At 47.1% G+C, this 18,984-nt stretch overlaps 2 protein-coding genes across 14 annotated transcripts in view; both read left to right on the top strand.

Annotated features, from left to right (window-relative positions):
- Positions 1-6,514: 6,514 nt before the first annotated feature.
- Positions 6,515-18,984, top strand: part of USP4 (ubiquitin specific peptidase 4) — a 46,963-nt gene continuing 34,493 nt past the window's right edge. For 3 of the 13 annotated variants that reach the window (XM_060161899.1, XM_060161900.1, XM_060161898.1), the window contains exons 1-5: positions 6,516-6,776; positions 8,616-8,743; positions 12,588-12,718; positions 14,134-14,260; positions 15,162-15,223. In XM_060161899.1, coding sequence (XP_060017882.1) covers positions 6,676-6,776; positions 8,616-8,743; positions 12,588-12,718; positions 14,134-14,260; positions 15,162-15,175 — 501 coding nt within the window. In that variant the 5' untranslated portion in view covers positions 6,516-6,675 and the 3' untranslated portion in view covers positions 15,176-15,223. Of the gene's footprint in view, positions 6,777-8,615; positions 8,744-12,587; positions 12,719-14,133; positions 14,261-14,885; positions 15,076-15,161; positions 15,224-18,984 lie in introns of those variants that run through there. The other 10 variants (XR_009542800.1, XM_060161896.1, XM_060161897.1 and 7 more) reach the window with 10 other exon arrangements.
- LOC132527369 (26S proteasome complex subunit SEM1-like) lies at positions 15,318-15,635 on the top strand (the record flags this gene model as incomplete). Its single annotated transcript, XM_060162989.1, has 1 exon — positions 15,318-15,635. A coding segment is annotated over one exon (189 nt), but the record flags the coding sequence as incomplete, so codon positions are not given.

Below are 18,984 nucleotides of genomic sequence, written 5' to 3' on the forward strand. Positions count from 1 at the left end.
CTAAGATCCCGCATGCCTCACAGCGTGGCCAAAATAAAAAAAATAAAAAGAATAGTTAGCTGGGATGAGTGCTTGTGAACTGAGGGGTCCTCAGCAAGTGCAGTCCTGGGGGAAGCTAGAGCTATAACCAGACAGCCAGTGCCCGAGATCTACCAGGTCCTATTCTGGGAGCTAATACACAGTGCCCAAAAATCACCTGGGTGCTTGTTAAAAGCTATGTCCACGGCCCCCCTCCAGAGATGCTGATGTGGATAGCCTGGGGATTTTGGGTCCTATTCAATGTCCTACAGCTGAACCCATGAGGAGAGACTTCCTGCTCCAACTCTCCCCTTTCCTGTAAAGGGTCAGTGTGGCCTGGGCCACACTCTCTGGTTAGGCTCTGGGATGGGAATCCAGGGCTTTCCAAACTGACTCCAACTTCTTCCCCTCTGGGTACCTGGTGACTCACCCCTCCTTACCCACTTTTTTTTTTTTTCTTCTTCAGTTTATGCCTTAGGCTGCAAGAGAAAGGAAATTCTGAGATCCCCATTGTGGCTGACACTGGCTGGTGAATACTCCTCCTCAGACTTGAAGCTGCATGCCTCCTTTAACTGTCCTTTTCAACTCTCTCTTTTTCTAGGAACACTCAGACTAAAGCCGGTTAACACTTCATCTTCCTCCCCAAGAAACTGGACATCTTCCCCCAAAACACACACACATTCTTTCTCATTCAACCATGCAACTGCTACTGGCTCTGACCTGCACCCACTCCACCCCACTGTGAATCAGCAGCTCAAATTAACAAGTAAAAGTGAAGGAATCCCAGTGAACCTGCCTGAGGTCCTGGCCTTTGGTAGCAGTGCCTCCGGGACACTGCCTGATCTGGGAGTAACAGCAGCATTTAGGCCACAGGTCTTCTGAGAAGAGGATGGGTCGTGCTGTTACTCAGTAGGTTCAGAAGCCACCATTTTAGCAGTTCTTCCAGAAATGCTGGTTTTAATTTTTTTTTTAAACATTAAATCTGATAAAATATGTATATGTATATTAAATCACAATGTACACACTAAAATTTATTTGTCAACTATACCTCAACAAAGCTGAAAAAAAATCTGATAAAATTCATTTGGTCAGGCACTTATTGCACAATTAGTTCTTTATCACATGACTTCCTTATTCTGTCTCGATGTAGTTCCACAAACAACATTTAAAATAAGCTTATTTTCAGTGAGGCATTCCTGGCCTGATCAGCCTTTTCTCATAAGTTTTAACTTTGGGGTAATATTGAGTAAAAAATACTTGCTAAAGCTTTCCACAAGAGAAATAAATCCATCCACAGCGTGGATTTATTTTTTTAATTTTTTTGCTGTACGCGGGCCTCTCACTGTTGTGGCCTCTCCCGTTGCGGAGCACAGGTTCCAGACGCGCAGGCTCAGCTGCCATGGCTCACGGGCCCAGCCGCTCCGCGGCATATGGGATCTTCCTGGACCGGGGCACGAACCCGTGTACCCCTGCATCGGCAGGCGGACTCTCAACCACTGTGCCACCAGGGAAGCCCCACAGCATGGATTTTTAAAGAATGGGCAGGGATCCCTGTCAGAGTACTCTGAATTTGGCAGGTTTTTGTTATTACAATCACCAAATAGGCTAGATGAGCATGCTTTCATAGAGGTGTGACACACCTGGGCTGGCACTAAAATAAAGCCCAGCTGGAGATGGTCAATAAGTTACTGGGCATCAGGCACTGCTGGATTGGGAAGCAGGAGCTCAGATGAGAGACGTTCTTGCCCAAGGAGTGAGGGCTCATGGGCACTGGCCCTGTGGGTAACAGAGAAGCCAACTTGAGATCTGACATCCTTCAGCTTTGACCTACCCAAGAACTCAAATCCAGACTTGTCACGTGAAAAAACAAAAATAAAATCACTAACTAGGTGGGCCACTTGCTGGTGGGTATTCTGTTAGTTCCATCCAGAAGCGTTGAAACTGACAGGACATGACAGTGATGTGCTGGGCAGAGGCCCAGTAGCCCTTCTATCATTCATCCTGCAGACAGAAACCCCACTCCCAGCACCCCTCCCAGGTCCAGTGTAGCCGTGGCCAGCAAGGCCAAGGTAGGAGACCACAGAACAGGCTCACTTAATCCAAATGCCCAAAGTTGGGGCAGTATCCAGGGGCAGGGGCAGCCCACCTTGGGTGGTGTCCTACGGTCCTGCAGGCTACCTGACTCCACAGGGAGGCGAGTGGAGGGAATCTGAGCCTCCCTGCAGAAGAAGCACCTATTACCCCAGCCTCCTCTGTCCCCAGCACGTGGCTATACCTGTGTACATGTGTGTGAATCTAAAGAAGCCCTGGTCCCCTCAGGATTCCTTGGCAGACTCATCATGCATCCTCAAAGGTCAGGGGGGATGTTAAGCGTACTGTTTTTTTTTTTTTGGGGGGCCTCACCGCTGCGCAGCATGTGGGATCTTAGTTCCCCGACTAGGGATCGAACCCGCACCCCCTGCACTGGAAGTGCAGAGTCTTAACTACTGGACCACCAGGGAAATCCCTCCCTTTTTTTTTGTCTTTAATTTTTTTTCATCTTTTTTTCATCTATAATGTTAAGCATACCTCTGCTTCCTACACCAGTTGCTTATGTTTCCTTCCTAGCAAAGTGTCTACAGCATCACCCTCCATGTTCCTCTAGCACTTTTATCACACAACACACTATAATTACATGTGAAAACATCTTCCCCAACCTCACTGGCTGGGAACCCCTGGACGGTAGGGACTGTGAGGACATAACAGATTATCAGTCAAATGAAAAAAATGACTACTCTCTGGATAATTCTTTCATTCATTCACCCAAGAAATGCTTATGGAGAATTTGCTCTGTGCAAAGGGAAAATGACACATACAATTAATATCTAAATGCTTATTTAAGGTTAAGACATTGATGGTAACAGAATTAGAGCAGGAAGAGGAGACATGACCACACATGGGCCCAGGACACAACACCTTCCCCACCCAATCAGGGCTAGCTACCGACAGTGGCATAACCAGAATGGAATATCCAACATGGGAAAAATGATCCCACATCCTTTCTGTGAGATTCATTCAGTTTTTTGCCTCTGTCACCTTCCCCAGTAACCCAACGCTTATGTAACAGAGGTGAAAGTGTCACTGATAAGACATTTAATTTTTCTAAAATGTACCTCTAGAGCCTTTCACTTTTTCACAGTCCCCTGGGCAAGGTAAGGAAGCACAGGCAAGAAGGAAAAAAAAGTATTTCTCTCCTGATGCCACCTCTAATCAAAAGGTGCCCAAGGGACTCCCCTGGTGGTGCAGTGGTTAAGAATCCCCGTGCCAATGCAGGGGACAAGGGTTCGATCCCTGGTCTGGGAAGATCCCACATGCCGCAGAGCAACTAAGTCTGAGGGCCAAAACTACTGAGCCCGCATGCCACAACTACTGAAGCCCGCACTCTCTAGGGTCCACGTGCCACAACTACTGAAGCCCACGCGCCTAGTGCCCATGCTCTGCAACAAGAGAAGCCACTGCAGTGAGAAGCCCACACCCCGCAACGAAGAGTAGCCCCCGCTTACCGCAACTAGAGAAAGCCCACACGCAGCAACGAAGACCCAATGCAGCCGATAAAAAAAAAAAAAAAAAGGTGCCCAGTATTTGTGAATACAGCCACATATGCTCTACGATTGCCGGCCAAGTGTGGACCAAGGGTGACTGGGGAGGGCCAACTCCAGGTAGGTTTAGAGCAAGCCATAGTACCAGCCAAGGCAAGAACTTTATGATTTGGAACCAAATAAAACTTAAAGTTCACACACCCAGACATTACAAACCCTCAATTAGATAGATCATCACAGTCCAAGATCGTAGTATGTAACCAATCAGCCAGACCTGTCGCCTCCAGCTCTCTTCCTGCTTTCCTTCCTGTTGTTGTGCTCCAAGCTCCCTTGGCAACAGGTGAGTTGTTCAGTTCTGGGGTTTGGTTGCAGGGCCAAGAGAGGGGCCTACTAGGCCCATACCTCTCCCTAGGGGAAATGGCCCAACAGAGAACACAGTCCTGGGGCCAGGGTGTCTCCTGAGTTGAATCACTCAACTCCTTTCCTCCCAAATCCGCGGGTCACTCTCACAACACCAGGAACACACAGGCAGATGTTCATTGTTTCTAGTTCTCAGTTTTTAACATATAATCAAACTCACTAAGAAAGTTTTAAAACTGGAAATAATGGCGATCTGATTATGAAGTTTCACATTATTCCTTGCATTTTAACTACTGGCACTTGATAATTTTAATATAAATTTTTAGGGACTACCCATAATTAGTGTACTATTTTTACAGCTATTTAATAGCACTGAAGAGATCCAGGCTTAAAAAGATTTTCCAAAGTTTTCATTTTTATAATTAGGTTTTGTCCCTCTTTCTAGTGGTGCTGACAACCTGTCCTACTTCCTTAAGACTCTGACCCATGCCATAAATGGTATAGGAGAAACTGCTAAAAAAAGAAGAGGCAAGCAGACATTGTAATGTAGGTTCTGAAGTCATGTCAGTAACCCAACTTTCTTCTTCCATAAATAGGACTAAAGGCAGTGTTTCTCATTTGATAACATTTTTAACAATTTCAAAGAACTTTCACAGGAGGGCACTTGGGGTGTCAGGGTTGGCTCCCCAGATGTAGAATTATCACGTGATGGTAACTCTTATCTGCAGGGGATTAACTGCTATGTGGTTATTCAAGGCAGTTTTAATTCCAAATTACTTTCCCCTGCTATCTACCCAACTGCCAAAAGGCCTCTGTTACCAGATGGTGTGTGATAGATGTCCTAGGAGTGCAAATTAATTTCAATTAGCCAAAACCCAACATAAAAATAGTAAATCTGTTCAAATGACCTACCACAGCTTCACCAGGCCAGCTCTCTCTTCCACCCCCAACACTGAACATGGCTCATCTGTTTCTCCTGTCCTGCCTCATAGGCACCTTTCCAAAGGTTCCTAGTAGGTCTCTGGGCTGCACCACTGTAGGCATAAAGCACCCTCAGCTATTTCTCTCTGCTCTTCAACCTCCTACAATATCTGTGCGTCATTTAAGGCAGGACATATGGTCCCTCCGGCCTCCCTTCTAGCTTTAGCTCTCAGGTCCTTTCAGTCTGTGCCCAGCTCAACTGGCCTAATCTTCACTCTTTAATCCTTTCTTGCTTGCTCCAGAAATTCTCTTTGACGTCTCTAGTCTCCTCTCCTTTAACATGCACCGTCATTTCTATGCTTTCTTCAAGATCACACTTGGGACTTCCCTGGTGGCGCAGTGGTTAAGAATCAGCCTGCCAATGCAGGGTACATGGGTTCGAGCCCTGGTCCGGGAAGATCCCACATGCCGCAGAGCAACTAAGTCCGTGGGCCACAGCTACTGAGCCTGTGTGCCACAACTACTGAAGCTCACGTGGCTAGAGCCTGTGCTCTGCAACAAGAGAAGCCACCGCAATGAGAAGCCCGTGCACCTCAACGAAGAGTAGCCCCCGCTCTCCGCAACTAGAGAATGCCTGCACACAGCAATGAAGACCCAACGTAGACCAAAAAAAAAGAAATCACACTCAAAAGGTACTTAAGTCAAAGGCTCCCTTTCACAGCTCTGGGTCTAGTCTTTGGTTCATAGCCTGTAACGGTGCTTATCACGCACTTCTTGGCACTGGGGCTATTTGTGGAAGATCCCCTCTCCTCTATTAGATCGTATAAAGGCAGGTACTGGATCTTATTTTTCTCTGAGGGTGGGAACTGGTAGACTCACCTAAGCCAGCTGCCTGGTCTCCTCCTTGCTCTGGGTGTACTTCCCCCTCCAGGAGGAGGGCTGTGTTTTTTGTATGCAAGGTCGAGGGGAAAACATACGGTGTTGAGGACACTATATCTTGCTGTAGCAACAAATCAGCAGCCTGGACATCTAATGTGGAGAATACATCTAGTCCTCTCCTCCCACCCCCGTTGCTATGGCCCCTCTGTGGCTGCCTGCCTCCCTGACAAAGTAAGCAGCTAGCTCAGTGGAGGGCTTGTGGAATTCAGCCTGGGCCAGGTGATTCTGGCGTCCAGACGGACACTATTGCTAATGACTAGGCCACACCGTCGAGTCCCGGTCCCAAAGCGCTGGTGCACCTGGCACTCCCCAAAATCTCTGTAGGGTCTCCCGTACAGGGACCTGGAGCCCACGTTTGGGCAGCTAAAGACTTGCCTAAGGTCTCTGCTGAAAGTGGACTGGCTGGAGTGAAAACAAGAAAATCTAGTTCCACGGCTTCTCGCACCTGGCGCTGCGTTTATTTAAGACCAGGATAACACCGCTGGCCGGAAGTGGGTGCCGGAAGGGTCGTGGGGCCTGCGGTCTGACTCCTTGAGATCACCGGGTTGGACAGGGAAAGGGGTGCCGGACGGCCACCAGGCGGCGAGACCTGCCAGGCGGAGGAAGCGCCGACTTCATCTCCGCACGGCCTCCCTTCCGGCCCCCCTCCCGGCTCCACCGCGCACTGGCGGGAGAGGGGCGGCGCGTCGTGGGTGTTGGAAAGACAGAGGCTGGCAGGCGCTGCGGGCCGCGGCGAAGGGAGGGGCTTGGGCGCGCGCACATACGCGTGTGCGTGCGTGCGTGCGTGCGTGGGCGCGGACCACAGCACGCTGTGCGCGAGGCGGATGTCCGGGCCGGTAGGGCCGGAGACACGGACGAGATGGCGGAAGGCGGGGGCTGTTGTGAGCGACCGGATGCGGAGACCCAGAAATCCGAGCTCGGGGCCTTAATGAGGACCACGCTCCAACGAGGGGCGCAATGGTGAGCGCTGGGCCCGCCTTTCCGCCCCACAGGGTCTGGGGCCGGCGCTCGGACGCTCAGGTCCGGCCCCTCTTTCCCGGCTTGGGCAGGGGCCAGGCGGGGGCGATGTTAGTGACCCTGAGAGAGTGGCTTGAACCCCGCCCCTCCCTCTAGGGGAGGGAGCCCTAGATTACCTCTGGGAAAGCGTGGGTGGAGCTGAGGGTCGTCCCGGACCATTCGGAGCCCCACGGGGCGGATCCGGCGGAGGCTAGGGCTACGGGATGGACAGAAGCGGAATGCTCTCGGGGATCTTCAGGTTGAGGAGAGGTCTTTACCTTTGAGGACTCCCTTTGTGACTTTGGGCGAAGGCGTCCACACCTCACAGACCCTGATTCCTTACTATTAAAACCAGGGTAGCGATATTTGGGGCCCCTGCCTTCAGTTGGTTGAGGCGTAGATCCGAAGTAGATACTTGTAAACTGCCGAACGGACGTCAAGGTCAGAGGCTGAACAAATGTCTGAGAGCCGCAGGTTATTTTGGTAGCAGATGTCAAAAATAATTGTGGCGGCAGCATTTCAGAGTGGGAGAGGCAGGTAGCCTAGAGCCTAACTAAAAAGAGGATTAAAAGACCAGGATTTAGAAGAGCAAGTCTGAGTCAGGAAGTTTTTCTTAATAAATTGTCTAGTAGAAGGGACAGGACTTCCACCAGTGAAGAGATTCCTGGGTGGTATTATTGTGTGGGAGCAGAAAACTGGGGCTTGTCTTTGCATTGAATATGATTGATCAACCCTCTTTGGGAAACTATGGTAGTGGTCATAATGCCCCTTATAGTGACAGAGGAATTGAGCAGGAAAGAGAAGCATTGAGATTAGGAAGAATTCAGTCTTTACAGTGTTCTTGAGCTAGCCAGGCTGTGAAAGGCAGGGCAGGCAGAAGTACTTTTAGATGATATCCTGAGTAGTGGTGGCACATGAAAAATACTCAGCAGAAGCAGAGAAGTTTCACATAGGCTAAAATCACACATTAAAAGTGTTTGGAGGGGAAAGAGCATTTTAGAGATTTGGATATACTTATGGATCCTTGTGGCCTTGGGGAAGCTGCCTGATCTCTGAAGTGTGTTGGTTGTAAAATTTGAAGGACTCACCAATATAATTGTTGTGCTTTGTTCCCCTACAGAGGTTTTCGCCATCTTCTGTCTTAATTGTAAAACAGCATGGTGATACTTCTAAAATATAACCAGATCAACTTAATGCTTTTTTGACAAGATAAACACACCAAGACAATATTATATGTATATATGTACGTGTATATATGTGAACATGTATGTGTGTGTCTGTGTATATACACACACACACACACACACATATATGTACACACGCAAACACATTTTTTGATATCTTGTTTGGTCCTCAGAGGAAAACTGAAGTGTGTGATGTTATTACCTCATTTTTAGAAAGAAAATTGTTTTACTGCTCTTCATATCAAGCAAAGCACTGTATCCAAACTGTCTGCCTGGACAAGGACCTCTACAAAGATCATTATGAAATTAATGACATGGTCATTAGCAAACAAGGTTTTCCCCATAGAAAGAATTTCTTTAAACAAGCATTTTGAAGCCAGTCATTTCCTTCCTTTCATTTATGGATTCTTTCAACAATCATTTCACTTAATGGATGCCTGCCTTGGGCCAGGCTCACTGTGCCATGCAGGGCCTGGTCCTGCTCCTGCTCTTCAAAGTGTGTTTTTCAGTGGGGGTTGCTTGCTCCCCAAGTGGAAGGACCATAAAAAAATTGAGGGAGCAGCTGCAGGAACTTACAAGCTCAGCTTGCCTGGTATGGTAAATTTTTGTCTGTCTCTAGGTATCTTATTGACAGCCGGTGGTTCAAGCAATGGAAGAAGTATGTGGGCTTCGACAGCTGGGATATGTACAGTGTGGGTGAACATAATCTGTTTCCTGGCCCGATAGATAACTCCGGACTCTTTTCAGGTGCAGTATCCTGTTGCTTATCTAACTGAAATGTCCACCTGGGTAGTGGCCTGAGGTCATGTTTATCTGTCATATGGATATCTTGAACCTGACTTTGCTACTGTGAGGGGATAGAAACAAGTGTCCTTGACTTGTGTCTATAGCAGAAGTCTATGCAGACCCTCATGGAGAAGTTAAGCTGCTTTTTTTCCCTAAATTAACTGCTCTTGGTAAGAGTGTGCTTCTAGCATTTTAAATTTCTGTCTGCCTGTCTCTTTCTCTTTTTTTCAAATTAGTTCTGCTAGAGATTTCAGATTTTAGATTAGTGAATTGAATGGAAAGAAATAGGATATCTTTTTTTTTTTTTTTGCGGTACGCGGGCCTCTCACTGTTACGGCCTCTCCCGTTGCGGAGCACAGGCTCCGGACCCGCAGGCTCAGCGGCCATGGCTCACGGGCCCAGCCGCTCTGTGGCATGTGGGATCTTCCCGGACCGGGGCACGAACCCATGTCCCCTGCATCGGCAGGCGGACTCTCAACCACTGCGCCACCAGGGAAGCCCTAGGATATCATTTTGAAACGGCATCTGGAATCTGAAATTTGAGAACCAGAATTTTCTGTATTACCTTTGCAGTGAAGTAAATTGTAGACCTGTCAACATTCATCAAGCATTCCTGTGATGGCCGTGCTTGTCATAGAAGTAGTGTAAGGGGAGGTGGAAGGTTAGTAGAGTTATGATCACAGTCAGCTCCCAATGGAAGAAGTGACTGAAAAAGTGATGTATGACACACCTGAGCTTGGCTTGCACCTTTAGATGCACAGAAATGGCAATTGGCCTTTCCTAGGCTTTGTTCTGCCTGGCTTTAGACTCCCTTGCAACCACGACAGAGGTGATCTGTTGCCTGGGCCCACAATCAGGGCAGAAGGAAGGCAGACAGTACATGAGGCTTTTGAGGCTTGATTCAAGTACATAACACTACCTGAGTGTTTTTAAAAATGATCAGTGCTTCAGCATGTACCTTGTTTTAGGGGAGGTCTGAATGACAGTAATGTCATAGGCTTTGTTTATTGATGTAAGTCAGATGGTGGCAGTATACCATGAAGTTACCCCAAAGGATCATTGCACTGTGTTTGCATTTTGTCCTTTTCCCTCTTTTTTTTGAAAAGGAGAATTCTTAAGGCTTTTAATAGTATTGGTGATGAGAATGCTAGAGCTGGAGGGACCCTCTGAAGTAATTTTGCCTGACCTTCAGCTAAGGACAAGCATTCCTTCTGCGGTCTTCCAATTTGATGTCACCTGGCTTAGGCTCAAAACATTTGTTGTGTGCTTGGGAAGTGAGAAGTACATTCTGTTCAGACCCTGGAACATTGACAGTGTGGGAATGGTCTATCTCTGGCCAGTGAGGGCCACCCTCTTAGTTCTTGGGCTCTCCAGTCACCTGCCAGTCCCAGTCTGGCTGCCTTCCGCCTAGGGTCATGGGAATGACCTAGAAGGGGCTCTTGAACATGTAGGAAGGAGGGGGAAGGGCAACTTGCTAATGTTGTCTGCAGAGCACCCCTCTCTTGTTTCCATTTGTGTCCCTGCTGTATATCTGGAGTCCCAATGCTTAGACCAAACTGTGCTCTCCTTTTTTGCCTTTATTTGCCTCTGTTGGAGAAATTTGCAGAGTCCAAATCCTTTTTGTAAAACTCATGTGTGATTTTTAGCATGCTGCCCTTGGACTGATCCAGTTTTAAGTGAAAATAGTGAACTGCATTGAAAATTCCAGTTAAGTTCCTGTGTTTGCCCTATAGTGTCATAAGAATGACATTTTGAGAAAATTGTCACTGAGCCCCAGAGGAGAAAGCCTTGTAAGAATTGATGTACTTGGGGTTGATGATGCTAAAAGCTCTCGGTTCTTTTCCCACATTTAAAGGTTTCTGGCTGCTGCGTGGCCAGATCTGCATAGTGCTTAGTGTTAGAAATGAAGGTGTATGTCTCCAAGTAAGACAAGTGAATAACCTTCATGAGTTTTAATTTGCAAATCAGAGAAAACCTTGGAGTTTAGGTGTCAGTTTTTTTCAGAAGCTCTTGTTTCAAGTAGACTGATAAGTACTAGCCCTGTGCCATCCTTCTGTTGCTAAATAGAAAAGGGGTGGTCGGTCAGTATTAATCATGCCAGAGCTGCTGTGGAATGTGGTTGGCTCATCAGTGAGAAGGAGCCACTTTTTTTTTTTTCTTTTAAATTATGGTAAAATACACATAAAATTTACCATCTGCATATTTTTAAGTGTTCAATAGTGTAAAGTATATTCACATTGTTGCACAACCCATCTCCAGAACTTTTTTATCTCACAAAACTGAAACTCCATACTCATTAAATAGTATTTCCAATCTCCTTTCCCCCCAAGCCCCTGGCAACCACCATTCTACTTTCTGTCTCTTGAGTCTGACTATTCTAGGTACCTAATGTAAGTGGAATCATACAGTGTTTGTTTTTCTGTGACTGGCTTATTTCATTTAGCATAAAGTCCACAAGGTTTATCCATGTTAACGGCATGTCAGAATTTCTTTTTTTTAAAGGCTGAATGATATCCCACTGTGTGTATATACCACATTTTGTTTTTCCGTTCATCCTTCTCACCTTGGTATTCCTGTTCTCCAAGCCTGTTTAGTTCCTTTCCTTTTTCCTTGGAAATGAAAAAGGCAGAGATGGATCAGATCTGAAACTCACCCTGAGGAAGGGCAGAAGACCTCATGGGGTAGGGTGTAAACTGGTGGGAGAGGTGATAGGAAGCCCTGGTCACCTTGTGCATGCCATTTTTGGTTTTTTGTTTTGTTGTTTTTTTGTTTGTTTTTGTTTTTAACATTGTCTGCCTTGAATTACAGATGAGTTGCACCATTGTGGGTACTTTTTGCTTCCCTGGCTTCATGGCTTCATTTGTCTGGAGAACAGTGGCTTCTGCTACTGCGGGAGTGGGTGTAGATGGGCACAGGCTTGGCTTAGGGAGGCTTCCTTGATGGGAGATGATTAGTCTTCCCTTGATCCAGTCCCTTGGTCCTCCATTGAGAGAGTATGTTTCAGACCATGGATGTCTTTTTCTGACTCACAGTCATGTTGCCTCCGTGTGGGGTGTAAGATGGATGCTTAACATGTTAAAGGTGTTCTCCCTCCACATGGCCGATGTCCAGCTGAGTTTTCACTTGGAGTGTTGAAAACTAAGAATGCTAAATGACTCTTGGTAAAATAAATTTAACTTCAGTGATTTGTTGCTTTGCTTTCTTAGTAAATCTTTCAAAGGAAGATGATATCTGACCTTAATGCAGTTTCACTAAGCAGAATATTACATTAAATATTCATAGTAAACAATTTTAATTGTGGAATCTGGAAGCACTTTGAAAGTGTAAATTGGAGTTTTTCTCTTTTCTCTTTCCTTCTCCCTCCAACTATGGAAGAAATACAAGTTCCTCATAAAGTGTTCAGAAAGCATGCCTAAAGACTCCAGGTCTGGGGCTTCCCTGGTGGCGCAGTGGTTGAGAGTCCACCTGCCGATGCAGGGGCCGCGGGTTTGTGCCCTGGTCCGGGAGGATCCCACATGCCGCGGAGCGGCTGGGCCCGTGAGCCACGGCCGCTGAGCCTGCGTGTCTGGAGCCTGTGCTCCGCAACGGGAGAGGCCACAACAGTGAGAGGCCTGCGTACCACAAACAAACAAACAAAAAAAAAGACTCCAGGTCTGCTCTGTGTTATGGCCAGTGACAGAATTTTGGAATTTTGTACTTATTCCTATAAATGCTTTTCATGTTTCTGAAAAGTACATAAGAATCATGTAAAACAAACATTTCTGGGGAGAAAAGCAGTGAGCTATGTGCTGTTTTCCTTTTTCAGATCCTGAGAGTCAGACCTTGAAAGAACATTTAATTGATGAATTGGACTATGTATTGGTCCCAGCTGAGGCCTGGAATAAGTTACTAAACTGGTATGGCTGTGTAGAAGGCCAGCAGCCCATTGTCAGAAAAGTGAGTACATGAATTGTTACACCTGCTGGTCAGTGTCTGTGAGTGCTCCCTGACACTGACTGGTATTGGTTTCCTGGGGTACTGGCCATACGTAAGAAGTTGAATGGAGGCCTCCAGACATCACAGCTGCCCAGTGGCTTGGGATATGTCCAGCGGTGCAGTGAGAGCACATTCTGGAAGGTTCTGTGAGAGAAAGTTCACTTGGGGTCATATGGGTATACAGTAATGTACTGCTTCTTGTTTAACTTAACCTTTCTGATATTGCTTTTCCCCCTGTGCTTTTTTGTTTGTTTGGTGTTTTTGTTTATTTTTGGCTGTGTTGGGTCTTCATTGCTGCGTGTGGGCTTTTCTCTAGTTGCGGTGAGCGGGGGCTACTCTTCGTTGAGGTGCGTGGGCTTCTCATTGTAGTGGCTTCTCTGGTTGTGGAACACATGCTCTAGGCGTGTGGGCTTCAGTAGTTGTGGCTCGTGGGCTCAGTAGTTGTGGTGTAGAGGCTTAGTTGCTCTGCGGCATGTGGGATCTTCCCCGACCAGGGATCGAACCTGTGTCCCCTGCATTGACAGGCAGATTCTTAACCACTGCCCCACCCGCGAAGTCCCTCCCCCCTGTGCTTAAGAATCTCTGGTCACACTGTTGAGTACCTCGGAAAACAGGTGTTTTATATCCAAGAGAACAGTCTCTTGGAAGGCAGGCCCTGGGAGAGAAACCCAGATTGTTAGCCTCTCTTGTAGACAGGACTGGTGAGAATACCACCAGCCTGACTCCCACAGTTGTTTGCTTATCCCACTGGAGGGGGACATCACAGGAGTCCACATGACTGCTGATACGTAGGCATTGGGTAAATTTCTTACTCTGCCTGGTGTTTAGTTTCCCTTCTTAGCAGAGTAGGAAAAGGCTGCAGTCCTGAGGCCAAGCTTCTAAGAGTCGCTCTTCAGGGCCAGAACTACCTTCTTTCTCCACCTTGAAACCTGGGACTCCAAGAGGGGTTAGGTATCAAATGGTTAGGGGCATGCCAGCCTCCCACAGATGTCGGCACCTGCCCACAGTCCTGCCATGTGGCGAGTGTGCTGCCAAGGGCTTTAACTGTATTCTCTAGGCCTCTTAATTCCACAGACCCTGCAGGGGAAGCATCATGATACCCACTAAGAGATGAACAATGACTTTCCTGTTGTGCACAGTTGTTGCCAGCTCTGGTTCCATCCAGATGCTCTTGGTTGGTCCTAATGAGTGGAAGTAAGGTTTTTAAACTAGGACAGATGCCAGTGGCTTTAAAAATCTGTACTTCTGATCCCCCTATCACTTAAGGAAACTGATTATCATGTGGATTGTGCCTTTTGCCACTGATGAGACATGTTGCTTCCAAGACTGCCCTGGTGTGGAACCACTGCTCCTTCACCCGTGCCTCTTGTTTACAGGTTGTAGAGCATGGCCTGTTTGTCAAGCACTGCAAGGTGGAGGTGTATTTGCTGGAATTGAAGCTTTGTGAGAACAGTGACCCCACCAATGTGCTGAGTTGCCATTTCAGCAAGGCAGACACCATCGGTGAGTAGCTGGGCTGGAGTTCCAGGTATCCAGTGAGAGTGCAGGGCATTGTGGCTAATGAGAGGGAAGCTGGGGCACCCTCTTCAGACTTGTTACCCAAATAATCTCGGGTTGTGGTTACCAGTCCTGACCTGGGAGCCTGCTCCGCAGGGCATTCTTGTGGACAGCTAAGCCTGGGAATCATATTGTATAAAACACTGGGCATGGTCTCTGCCCACTTAATATATGGTAAGAAGGGTGAAGAAATGCAGATTCAGAGAGATTAATGTCACTTATTCAGAAATCTCAGTGAGAAAACGGCAGAGCTAGCATTTGAAACCAAATCTATCTTACCTCCAAAGGTAAGTTTTCTGACTTTTCCATGTTGCTTCTATGCTAAAAATGGGGACCCACATCATTAAAGAATGGGAAGCATAGGGACAATTTTTGGTTGTATGAGTGTAAGAGGATGCCATGGAAGATGTTTGCCTTAGGAGTCACCAAGGGGCTAAGGTCGGTCAGAAGTTTTGATCCAGAGCATCCAGTGACCATCTGAAAAGGACGGAGGATGAGCATTAGCTTGCCATGGCTGTTGCTGGTCTTGCTTCTGGAGAAAGCCCTGAGTGATGTTTCTGCCTGTCCCCAGCAACCATTGAGAAGGAAATGCGGAAGTTGTTCAACATCCCTGCGGACCGTGAGACACGGCTGTGGAACAAATACATGAGCAACACCTACGAGCAGTTGAGCAAGCTAGACAACACTGTGCAGGATGCTGGGCTGTACCAGGGTCAGGTAGGAGGGCCCAAGCCATGCCCCAGCAGAAAGCTCTGCCCAGGGTGTGTGGACACGTATCTTTTGGTTCTGAGCATGTCAACAGTGAGATGGTTTGCACATTCCTAATATGGTTTCCCCTTTCACTCAGGTGCTAGTAATTGAGCCCCAAAACGAAGATGGCACGTGGCCAAGGCAGACCCTGCAGTCAAAGTAAGTGGACTTTTTCTCCCTGTAGCTGGGCACATGGGTGTAAGGGAGACACTATTTCCTAAGGCAGTTACTTGTACTAAGAAAATAAAATTCTAGTCTCTATGATAGAGCCGGCCTGGGAGGCTGCAACGGCAGTGGCGGCTGTGACTGGGCTGGTTTAGATGAAGATGAAGATGCACATGTCTGGGAGGATAATTGGGATGATGACAATGTAGAGGATGACTTCTCCAATCAGTTACGAGCTGAACTAGAGAAACATGGTTATAAGATGGAGACATCATAGCATCCAGAAGTGCTGAAGCAACCTAAACTTGAACTGTTTACTAAATTCTAGAGCAGAGAACCCAGGGTGGGACACTTAAAAAATGTTTATTTCATTACCTCCTTGGATTTATTTTTGTTTTTGTAACACAAAAAAGTAAATGTTTTGATCTAAGAAAAAAAGAAAAAATTCTAAATCAGATGAAAACATTTTCAATTATGTATCCAGAGTCTATAATCTGGCTTTTGGTAAGCAGCATGCTGGGCAGCCATCTCAGGGGAAGCTGTCAGGTGTGTGAACAAGGCAGTGAGCCTCTGCTTGTTGAGAATGAAAGGAGAAGAGAAGAGGCCAGGATCTGGGCCAGGATCTGCTCTGCCAAGAGGTGGCTTTGTCTCTGTCAAGGGCATTTATTTTCTCCACCTATAGTTAGAGGCTTTGATGGAAGAGAAGTGGGCTCAGGCATGGGGTCTTGCATGACTTAAAGGTAATAGTTTGATCCCATCCCACTCCTTACCCAGGGGCCTGTTTCTCATTGTTGTCCTCGTCATTCGCTGTGGGAATTACTCTGCTCCTTAACTGGGGCTCCAGGCACCTCTGTCTCAGGAGATGTTCATGTGTGGCGTGAAGTTAATGCGTGTTCTGAGAAGGGGACAGAAGTGTTGAATTTTTCTTATGGTATAAGATGGGGGAATCGTGTCTGTGTTCCGGTAGTTAATGGGGACAGTGTTGGTCTTTGCTTTCTTCCCTCAGTCAGGCCCTGGACAGTGACTGTTTTGTAGTAATGGGCTCTTAGCTCTTTTGAAAATTATGAAAGCTCTGAGCTCTTTCTCAAGAAACAATGCAGGAAGACGCAACATTTTGCCAATAATCTCAAGGGTTTTACAGACACCCTGAAACCTAGCCGTGGACTTCAGTTTAAGAAACTCTGGTCACCAGTTCTTGAGAAGATGACAAAATAGCTGTGGTAGGCAGAATAATGATCATGTCCCTCCCCAGAGTCCATGTCCTAATCCCCAGAACCTGTAAATATGTTAGGTTACATGGCAGAAGGGACTTTGCTGATGTGATTAAGGATCTTGAGATGGGGAGATTATCCTAGATTATCTGGGTAGGCCCAGTATAATCATGAGGGTCCTTAAAAATGAAAGAGGGAGACAGGAGAGTCAGATGTGAGGGCAGAAGCAGAGTCAGAGTGGTGAAGTGTGAGAAAGACTCAACTGGCCATGAGCCAGGGAAGGTGGGCAGCCTCTAGAAGTCCCTAGAGCCCCCACCAAGGAACACAGCTCAGCCCACACCTTGATTTAGCTCAGTGAGAAGAATTTTGGACTTTGGACCTCCAAAACCGTAAGATAATAACTTTGTGTTGTTTAAGCCACTAAGTTTGTGGTAATTTGTTACAGTAGCCATAGGAAACAAATATACTAGCCCAGCCTGCTGACTCCCTTCTTGGAATGGAAATGCCACAGAACCAAGAGAAAATAACATAAAAACTGCAACAACCCCCTTGGGAGAAGGTGCTTGGATTCTAGTCTGTGAGGTAGGGTTGACAGCTTGGAGTGGAAGAGCCTGTGTGTACTGGCCAAGGGAGACTGTTTTCAGTTGTGCCTTTTTCTCTTCCTACTGATGCTTTTCCCCATCCCTTCCACACCCTCAGGCCTAAGAGATTCCAGTGAAGGGAAACAGCTTTTGGAAAAGAGGAGTGCCTCATTGAAATGCCCTGAAGGCTTGAGTCTCCTGGTAGAGGGTGTCCAATGGTGAATGAGCTCAGAGCAGAAGTCCTAAGTCACATTCGCCTCCCTACTCCCTCAGTAGTGCCGGACACTCTTCTAGATGCCAAGGATACAGCAATAAACAAAACAAAGTTTCTATCCTCAAGGAGCAGAAAATAGATAAATTAAAAAAATACATGTCTGAAGATTTACAAGTACTGTGGGAAAAAATCAGGGAAGAAAATAAGCAAGTGCTAAGGCTTTGGGCATATTTAAACAGGCCGATGGGGAGACCCCACTGAGGTACCATTTGAACATGGTCATGAAGGACGCGAGGGAATCAGTAGTGAGTGTGGTGTGGAGAACAGCTTTGTGAGGCAGAGCAGGCCTGGTTGAAGGCCAGCAGTAGTTTGTTATGGCTGGTGCTTGGAGGGATGACAGGAGGACTGAGGGGATAAGGCCCAAGAGATGCTGCGGCGGTTGGCCTGTGATCCTTGTGAGACTCTAGCTTCCATCTTTGCCTTTGTGAGGTGGGGAGCTCATTTGAGGGGTATGGTGAGTGAGGAGCGGGGTGATCTCACCTGGTGAATGGCTCACAGGGAGCCACAACAAGAAGCTGACAAGTATAGTCAGAATTAAAGGAAAGTGACAAATTGACATGTTGTGCTAGTTGGAGCAGAATTCATATTCCCAGCTGCTTAGGAGGACAGAAGAAGCATAATGGAAATCCTAAAGAGAAAGAGCAAATGGGTACATGAAAGAGGAACAAGGAGATACCTACGTGGAAACAGAGAATTCAGGGGCTGGGTTGAGTAGCAGAATGGATGTAGCTCAAGACTTGAGTGTAGAAGTCGGAAGGTCAGGTTGAAGAATTCTAGGGGATAAGGAGGTGGAAGATAATAGAAGAAAAGTGCTGTGGAGGATGGGAGTAGAAATGTCAGTGTCCAGATAATAGGAATCTCAGAAGCAGAGAGGAAATGACGGACAGGGGAAGAAAATGTTAGAAGAAATAATGACCAAGAGTTTCTCAGAAATCATGAAAGAGGATACATCTTTTTTTTTTTTTTTTTTGCGATATGCGGGCCTCTCACTGTTGTGGCCTCTCCCGTTGCGGAGCACAGGCTCCGGACGCGCAGGCTCAGCGGCCATGGCTCACGGGCCTAGCTGCTCCGCGGCACGTGGGATCTTCCCGGACCAGGGCACGAACCCGTGTCCCCTGCATTGGCAGGCGGACTCTCAACCACTGTGCCACCAGGGAAGCCCGAGGATGCATCTTAAATGTAAAGAATGCTAAACATGACAGAAAAAACAAAGCCCACACCAAGACACGTTAGATTGAAATTTAACAACAAAGATGTAGGGAAAATGTCAAATCTGTTTGAAAGAGAAAGTCACAGTGAGAAGCAGATTAATATCAAACCTCCCAACAGCCACAATGGACCTAGGAGATACTTTTTCAGTATCAAAGTAAGAAAACTTTAAATATTTATTTAGGCTGTGCCAGGTCTTAGTTGTGACACATGGGATCTTTATTATTTATTTGTTTATTTAAATTTATTTATTTATTTTTGGCTGTGTTGGGTCTTCATTGCTGCATGCTAGTTGCGGCGACTGGAGGCTACTCTTCTTTGCTGTGTGCGGGCTTCTCACTGCAGTGGCCTCTAGTTGCAGAGGACGGGCTCTAGGGTGCGCTGGGTCCAGTAGTTGTGGCGCACGGGCTCAGTTGCTCCGCAGCATGTGGGATCTTCCCGGACCAGGGCTCAAACCCATATCTCCTGCATTGGCAGGTG

Source organism: Lagenorhynchus albirostris, chromosome 10 (genome assembly GCF_949774975.1).
Source record: "Lagenorhynchus albirostris chromosome 10, mLagAlb1.1, whole genome shotgun sequence".
NCBI lineage: Eukaryota > Metazoa > Chordata > Mammalia > Artiodactyla > Delphinidae > Lagenorhynchus > Lagenorhynchus albirostris.